Genomic DNA, 8,882 nt, shown 5'->3' with positions numbered 1-8,882 from the left:
TCGATGCGACGAGTAACTTTACGGCTAGACAGGCTCACATTTTCGAACTGACTTTTGCTGTCAGGGCACAGCACGCTAGCTCCCTCTACCATACAGTATTTTACAAACTCACCATCTGAAAATGGTTTGCTGTGTTTGGCGATTTTGTGTGACACCATATAGCTCACTTTTGTTGCTGACTCCTGTGCATTAGACTGCTTGGTAAAAATATTCTGCCTGGCAATTAAGTTTAATTGCAATTAAGCAATTGTCCACAGGACAAGACCAGGGGCCTCATTTATAACCGTTGCGTACGCACAAAACAGGCCCTGAAAGAGGCGTACGCCACTTCCGACGCATAAGTTGTGATTTATAAAAACAAACTTGACGGGAAAATGTGCGCACCTGCACGCAAACTCTGACCCATGCGTACGAACGTTTTGGAGATGGAGCAGTTTGGCGACACCGATGGTGAACTGGAGTTAAATGTCTTTTTGGTCACTTTTAGGCAGAAAATCTAAAGAAAATTAAACATATACAGAAAGATAATACAAATATAATTTCACTCACCATGCCTGTCACTGAAGCAAATATCCATCCCTTCTTAAATGTCCGCGCCAGCGAGCGCGTTGGCCGTTTAGTGAAACTGACGCAAATAACAGTTGAAATAAATAAAATAATTATTTAAACTATGTTTTACTTATGATATAAACATTTAGATCAAATATGCCATTCAAATTAATGGAGTTAAACACTTGAAATCATTACTGAGAAGTTACAACATTTTTTATATTCAATCATTAGAAATATTTGTTGTGGATGCGATTGTTTTTGAACACTTTTCCTGTGGCGTGCTGTGTTTTAATGTTTTAACCACAGAGATAATTGCTTATCATGATAATACCAGATTGTCTGAGAAAATAATTTTGTGCAAATAATGCCCAAGGCCTATCTGTTTCCATTAAAAATATAAATCAATTAAAAATACAATTCGGCCAGTGGAAAAGATTGAGAAAAACTTTCTCTGAAATGTATTTTACACTATTTGATTTATGTATTCAAAAACAAGGCAAGGATAGGGAACTACTTGATTTTTATTAATGTAATGTGTCTTGTACCGTTAAACGTTATCACGTGGATGAATAATCATATGCAAATGATATGCAGATGAGGATCTGCATAGTAAAACTAGGCGTTGTAAGCTCCATATATGGTTATTTCGGGGTGGAGACGCATGTGCGCACAATCTTCCGCTGACTGGGACTTATAAAGTGAATTCTGCGCAGGTTCTGGCGTACGAACGGTTTTATAAGTCTTAATATTTTTTTGCGTACGCCATTTTTGGCTTTCGGGCGCACGTACACTTTTAGTAAGGTTCCTACGCACAGTTTTATAAATGAGACCCCAGATCTATATAATCACATCTGTGGATCCGTCTCATGCTGGTCTGTACAGATGTAGAGGAACTCAGACTGAAACCCCACAGTACTCAGAGATCAGTGATGGAGTTACACTGACAGTATCAGGTGAGTGTGTTCATCATTTCGTCACATCACTTTAACCTGAAGACATTGAAACCAGGTAAATTTGAGTTTACTCAATTATTTGGGTAAATGTTACAGGTGAGAGAGACTGTAGTGTGTGATGCAACAAATACAGATCAGAGACAATATCTACACAACTTCTGAAACTATAAATGCAATAATCTGTGTTTGTACAGAGAGTCCTAAAGCTGTGCTGACGGTACGACCTGATGAACGAGTGTTTAGAGGAGAAACAGTCACTCTCAGATGTGATATAAAGTGGGCAGGAGACACTGAGTGGACATACAGATGGGAAATAGAGGGAACCAACAACCAATATAAAAACACTGTCAGCCGAACCTCAACACAAGAGTTGAACATCAGCAGTGTTGATCTCTCTCACCGCGGTAAATACACCTGTACAGGACAGATACACACTCAAAGCTCTCAGCGCAGTGATGCTGTTACACTGACTGTCTCAGGTGAGTGTGTGTGTGTGTGATCAGCTTCTCCATCAGTTTCTCTACGGCTCTGTAACTCGTGATGTTTTGTTCAGCTGAAGCTCAGGCATCAGTGCGAGTGTCTCCACAGCCGTGGCTGACTGAAGGAGAATCAGTGACTCTGACCTGTGAGGTTTCAGGCTCCTCTAAAGGCTGGACGTTCAGCTGGTTCAGAGATCATGATCATCTGTCAGACAGCAGCAGAGGAGCTGGAGGATCTTACACTCTCAGTCCTGCTGCTCTACAGCACACAGGAGTTTATACGTGCAGAGCAGAGAGAGGACGACCAGCCTATTACACACACAACAGCAGCTCACACACACTGTGGATCACTGGTGAGGGTTTATGCTTGTGCTCATCCGGATCTGTGTTTCACTGCAGTCTCTGTGCTGTCAGTTTTGATGGAGATTTTCCTCTTTTCAGGAGTTTCTGCTTCAGTGTCTCTGGTCATCAAGCCCAGCAGAAGTCAACACTTCTCATCGGACTCTCTCTCTCTGAGCTGTGAGGATCAGAGTAACTCTGCTGGATGGACAGTGAGAAGATACACAGACAAACACACACAAACTTGTGCAAATCAAACAGGATCTGGATGTGTAATGGACTCTCTCAGCACATCTGACACTGGAGTGTACTGGTGTGAGTCTGAATCTGGAGAGAAACGGCGTCCTCGAAACATCACTGTACATGGTGAGTCCAATCACGCTTACAACTATAAAACACAATAAATAACAATCTGTGCAAGATTAAAAATTAATATAATTGAGAATTCAGTCTTATGATTATGCATAAACTAACTGAATATCAGAGTACTGCACAGTGAATATCAAGATTTAAACTCTATAATAAAATAAAATATTCAGAAGTTTGGGATTGGTATTTCTTTTATGTTTTTGAAATATGTTCGATACCAAGGCTGCATTTATTTGACCAAAAATGCATGAAAACTTTCATTTTCCAGTATTATTACCTATGAAATATTACAAAAATGTAATATTACAATGATCCTTCAGAAATCATTCTAATATGATGATTTGCTTCTCAAGAAACATTTATGATTATTATCAATGTTTAAAGAATTTTTGGGGGGGGAAACGTAATGCTTATTTTCTTCTTTGATGAAAAGAAAGTTTGAAGAACAGCATTTATTTGAAATATAAATCTTTTGTAGCATAAATGTCTTTTTTGATCAATGCGTCACATTTGATCATGAATCCTTGCTGAATAAAAGTTTCTCAGATTAAAGGTCGTGAACATGTTGACCCTCCAGATCTTATTAATAACTGAAGTATGGCTCTGATTAACACAGCCTGTGTCGTCACTACATCTGTTGATGTGTTTCTTGTGTTTGTAGACGGTGAGGTGATTCTGGAGAGTTCTGTTGATCCTGTGATTGAGGGAGAGACTCTGACTCTACACTGTTTACATCGATCTACAAACTCCCCGATCCTCAGCGCTGATTTCTATAAAGACGGATCACTGATCCAGAATCAGACGACAGGAGAGATGAGCATCACTACTGTCTCAAAGTCACATGAGGGTTTCTACTACTGTAAAACAGAGAGAGGACAGTCACTCCACAGCTGGATCTCAGTCAGAGGTTATTTTATTCATGAGCATCTGATGAGATACGCCACACTATTCATATATATGAGTCTCTGTCTCTTATTTCTGCTGGAGACAATCAGGTGTTGACAAATACAAAGTTCTGTCATGAAACTCTAGATGGCGCTGGCGGACCGGTCTTTAACTCAGTCTGCAATCACATCATCCTCTGTGATGACAGTTGTTCATGACAGAACTGTGTTTGTTTCACATAACTAAGTTGAACTATCAAATCACATGCAAAATATGCTGAAATATAGTCAAATCAACACCTTATAAAAAACATCACACAACTCAATGAAATCAAGAGACTGTTAGAGACTTTTCATAAATTCAGTTTTTCATTTGAAAGCAGGAATGAATCTGATTGTGCTCATATATGTTCAGTGTCAAACATACAGTTTTGGTCTGAAGGAAAACAATTATACGTACCTCTTAAACATTAAAATGAATAACTTATATTAATATACTATGATGTCATCATTTACTCCCCCTCATGTCGTTCCAAACATGTGTGATTTTCTTTATTCTGTGGATCATATAAGAAGGTGTTTGGGAATTGTTGTTTTTTCCATACAATGAAATTAAAAGTTCCTTCAAAATATCTTTTATTTTCCACACAAGACAGAAATTCAAACAGGTTTGAACAGCATGAAGGTCAGTAAATGTGGCAGAATATATATTTGTGAATGAACTCTTCCTTTAACACAGAGCTGTAAGAGAGAAATGGTGGTGGAATAATATGAGCTTTTATATTCACTCACAAACTTTGGGTTCCTGGAGAAACTTTCTGAAAGCCCTTCAGAGCTCTGTAATGTTGCTCAATAAAGTTCTTGTGTTTCTGTTTTCCAGTGTCACGTTCAGCTCAGATTTCTGTCCTCAAAATCCTCAGTTCTCTTCTGGCCGCTTCTCCATATCTGCTAGCGACAGTCGTGCTGCTTTACAAATGTTACAGAGCGAGAGGTAACACATCTCTCTCTCTCTCTCTCTCTCTCTCACTGAATCAATGATTTGTGTGTATTTCAGTCTCATCTGCTGAAGACCAGAGTCAGTACGCCGTAACAGAGGAAGAAACTTCAATCTGATATTAAAGAGTTAATTCTGTCCACATGTGTGAATGTTCTGTCAGCATTTATTTGTCCTTTAACATGGTTTGAAAATATTGTAGTTTGTTCTTCTTATAAGATGTATATTTGTCATAAGCTTGTGTTGTTAGTCTGTTCTTCAATAGTGAAAGCTTGACAATGATACTGTTGCTTGTTCTTGTTTGCTTGTTTGAGTAAATACATCGTTTTATTCTGTATCAAATGTTCTGTGTAAATGAATAACTGTTGAAATTAAGTGTTTTTTAGAGGTGTTTTTCTTGGTTTTTCACATTTGTAAACCATCATCTAATTCAAAAACAATGTCTTTATTATTCAGTTATGACTGAAACATTAATGAAATTGTCTGCTAATGAAATGGAAAGGGTTGACACCTTTAAATACCTGGGCATATGGTTTGATCAAAGATTAACATGGGCACTGCATATACAAAAAACTAATTGATAAATGCATGAAAACTATAAATGTAATGAGGTGTCTATGTGGAGTTAAACTAGATCTGCTCTAAGAACAATTTACACAGGATTGATCAGGTCAGTATTAGATTATGGAAGTGTAATATATGGGTCTGCAGCCAAAACGAGTTGACAAGCGGCAGCTGCAGCGGCTAATTAAGCAGCCATTGGAGCGCGTGTCTCCAATGGGGGATTTAAAAGTGGCGGCTCGAAGATGCAAGAGTGGCATAGCGGTCGCAATCAAAGTGTGAGTCACGAGAGCAAGAGAGGCAAAAGCTGTAGGGAAGCCACAGAAGTGGAGACGGGAAGGATAAAGTGCGGCTGAGGCGCGGGGCCCGTTTGAGATCGAGAACGGACAAGAGATTGGCCAGTAGGACTGGGAGAACGGAACGAGCGTAAGCATTGTTGGATATACAGATCATGACGGTGGACTGGCCGGCCCCGACGAGAGGGAGTGAAGGTATACTTTTCACTGTGAAGTGGTGTGTCATTGCAGTGTCTGAAGATTTAAGTGAGCACGTGTGAGGATTTACAGTGGTTTGATACATGCACGAGTAAGGGAAAATTAGACGTTATCAGCACTCTGAAATCTTTGTTGGGGATCGTTTAGCCCAGTGGGTTCGTCAGGAAATAATTTGAACTGCTGTGGGTAAAGCTTTGTACAGGTGTCCCAGTTCATGCCACTGTGGTAAAGAAAGAAGTTCAGCTCGGTGTGTCGTTGTGAAGATCTGCATTATCAGAGAGATCCCGTTATCCGCCGCTGCATTCTGCCATTGCTGTCCTGTGGTAAGAGAAGACTCAGTTATTAACTGCTGGATTCTGTACTCACCATTGCTGTTCTGTGAACAGAGAGATCCCGCTATCTGGCGCTGCCCTGTGAAAGAAAGGTGCCACTCAGTTGTCTGATGTTGGCCTGTGAAAAGAGAAAGCCCACTGTCAGCCGCTACCTACCTGTAGTCACTTGTGTCCTGCCTACCACATACTGTTGTCTGCTGTGCCTTATCTGACAGTCATTGTGCTCTGCCCACCACATACTGTTGTCTGCTGCTCTTCATTGGAAGGTCCTGGTCCTCTGTCCAATCCCCCCACTGTGGTCCTACAAGCGGAGATACCCAGTCATCCGCTGCTATTACCTGAAAGCTAACGCCCTTTGTCCCCCCACACTGCTGTTCTGTTAAAGGAGATGACCAACTGCCGGCTGGCCTGAGTCTTCCTCCATTGAAGACTCCTTTGACCTGTTTCAACGAGCGGCCCCTACGAGGAGTCCTGTGTCAGTGACATTTCCTTAAAGTTTTTTTTTGTATTCAATAAAAATAATCAAGCTTTTATATCACGTCGTTGTCTGACCTCGTTGGTGTACTTTGGTGTAGCTCCTCCAGAGTGGTGGTTGTTCTCGGCCCTAGCGGTGACATTTAAATGGACACAATTGGAATGAAATCAATTCGATTGATGAATCCGAACAAGGTGTTTACATGAATGATAAATAAAGTAATCGGGTTGATGTGCGCGTTTATATGTCACAAGTTTCAAATCAGATCTGATGTTTTGACATGCGCACACTGCACGAATATACAGAGTTTCCCGCTTTTCGCGCATAAATATTCTCCTCTATTGGTTCTTTATTTGTTTTAAACAGCAGACGTAATATTAATTCGTCTCTGGTCATAATTTAGAGCATATTTGCCGTGCTGCTTATTGATCACGCAGTAAAAATGCCCTTCCCCGCGGCCAAAACCAGACGTCTGTGGATGAGAATCCAAAACAAGGACTGGTGGGATGTTGTCCTGCTTCACTTCACAGACGTGCGAGTGAAATGAGAATTTTAGAATGACGGGACACTTATTAATATGACACTTTATTCAACAGGAAGAACAGCTCGTTCCGCGCGTCATACGTCATTACGCTAGTTAACGTCATCGCACATGCGCAGTCCTTTCAGTTTCGGTTTTCAATCCGATCAAGTGTTTACATGTTCTCTCGATTGGATTACAAAAGGGATAAACCACCCCTTTCAATCCGATCGAAATTTCATTCGGATCGAGCTCAATCGGATCGATTAAGGTGTTTACATGAAGGTTTTTTAGTCCGATTGAGCCGTCAATCCGATTATAAGTGTCCATGTAAACGCAGCTAATGATAAGGTAAATGAAATGGGGTTTAATGATCTGAAAGTAAGTACTACTGTACCTTTCCCAGCTGCTCCACCATAGGATTATAAAGAAATGTCTATTGATTTGCGGTTGTTAGAAGAAAAGCAAGAAATTGTCATGGACAAGTATAGGGTGCAGAGATATTTAAAGGGTTAGTTCACCCAAAAGTCAGTAATTACTCTCCCTCATGTTGTTCCAACCCCGTAAGACCTTTGTTCATCTTCGGAACACAAATTAAGATATTTTTGATTAAATCTGAGAGCTGGATCACTCCTCCATAGGCTTCTAAGACATTGAAACTTGCCGGCCCAGAAAATGCATTAAATACATCGTTAATATAGTCCAAGTGACTACAGTGGCTCAATCTTAAGTTTATAAAGCGACGAGAATACTTTTTGTGCCCAAAAAAATATAAAAAAATAACTTTATTCCACCATTCATTTCCTTCTCTCTGGGCCTCGAGTTTTTTCACGTAGTATAACTGCGTAGCGCATCTGTGTTGTACGTCACACGTAGGCTCACTATTGGCCGATGCTGGTCATGTGTGTGATGCGTGTGAAGAAGAAGAAGAAGAAGAAGAAGAAGAAGAAGAAGAGAACCTGTATAGCTGATCAACAGTTTGCTCTCGCCTGATTTTTCTGAGACCTTCAAGCTAGCGGCTAATTCAGGAAAGCAGCAAGTCTAAAGTTTGCACCCTTGGTGAGCGGAGCGAGGTGTGTATTATTTGACTCAATGTATAAGAGATAAGGGTGTAAAATGTCTATATTGACTGTTACTGGAGATTGTTTTGTTGTGTATCTTGTAACAGGAAAGCTGCGTGTGTTAAGTGGGAAAATTATTGATGTATGTGTTGTTATTTTTAATATGCATTGCACATATCCACAAATGCATGATGATGCACTGTAAAAGAGTTGAGGATTTATTTGTAAATGTGTGGCATGCCAAAGATTCATTAACAAGCTATTTGTGTGTTTACTTCTAGTTTTCACGGTGCTCATGCTGATTCTAGGAGAATAAAACATGTTTGCACCCATTAGAGACTTTCTGCCATTATTAAGGAGCCAAGCGCTGCTACATTATGTATGTTTATACCTACCGGTACCTACATTTTCTTTTTTTTCTTCTTTTTTTATTATTATCATTATTATTACTATTCTTTTTTTTTTTTTTTATGGAAAAAACCAATATATAGGCTATACTTCCATAAGGGAAACTGCCAATTTCTGAGATATGTGGTGACAAATAAATGGGTTATTCCCAAATATCTACTGGCCAAGTCTCTTTCCGGACACTTAAAGATGATTGTGCTTTCACAGCCAACCTATTTCTTCAGGCCTAATAATAGAGTTGAGCTCATAGTTGTGGTTTGACTTCTGCTCTGTTTCTGCTCTGTGGTTTTAACCAGAGTAGAGGAAACATTTATGCATGATCTGCATCTTTAGTTTCATAAACCTCAAAATATCATCACAAGATCAAAGATTCACATAATGTCTGTGTAATTTTAATTGACTTCCCTTTTTTAGAAATCCAGAACCATGTTAATTCTTCTCTAAAAGGATGGCAGGAGAAA

At 39.8% G+C, this 8,882-nt stretch overlaps 1 protein-coding gene across 1 annotated transcript in view; it reads left to right on the top strand.

Moving 5' to 3' along the window:
• Positions 1–1,375: 1,375 nt before the first annotated feature.
• The window catches only part of LOC307156314 (Fc receptor-like protein 5), a gene marked incomplete at its 5' end in the record, with an annotated part of 41,789 nt that continues 34,282 nt past the window's right edge, over positions 1,376–8,882 (top strand). The window contains 6 exons of the mRNA XM_079867606.1: positions 1,376–1,505; positions 1,700–1,984; positions 2,059–2,337; positions 2,426–2,689; positions 3,354–3,599; positions 4,457–4,567. Of these exons, the coding sequence (XP_079723732.1) occupies positions 1,376–1,505; positions 1,700–1,984; positions 2,059–2,337; positions 2,426–2,689; positions 3,354–3,599; positions 4,457–4,567 (1,315 nt within the window). The remainder of the gene's footprint in view (positions 1,506–1,699; positions 1,985–2,058; positions 2,338–2,425; positions 2,690–3,353; positions 3,600–4,456; positions 4,568–8,882) is intronic.

The sequence above is a fragment of the Squalius cephalus genome, assembly GCF_949319135.1.
Source record: "Squalius cephalus genome assembly, chromosome: 3".
Lineage (NCBI taxonomy): Eukaryota > Metazoa > Chordata > Actinopteri > Cypriniformes > Leuciscidae > Squalius > Squalius cephalus.
The sequence above is the reverse complement of the archived record's forward strand: the minus strand, read 5'-3'. Positions and strand labels throughout refer to the sequence as shown.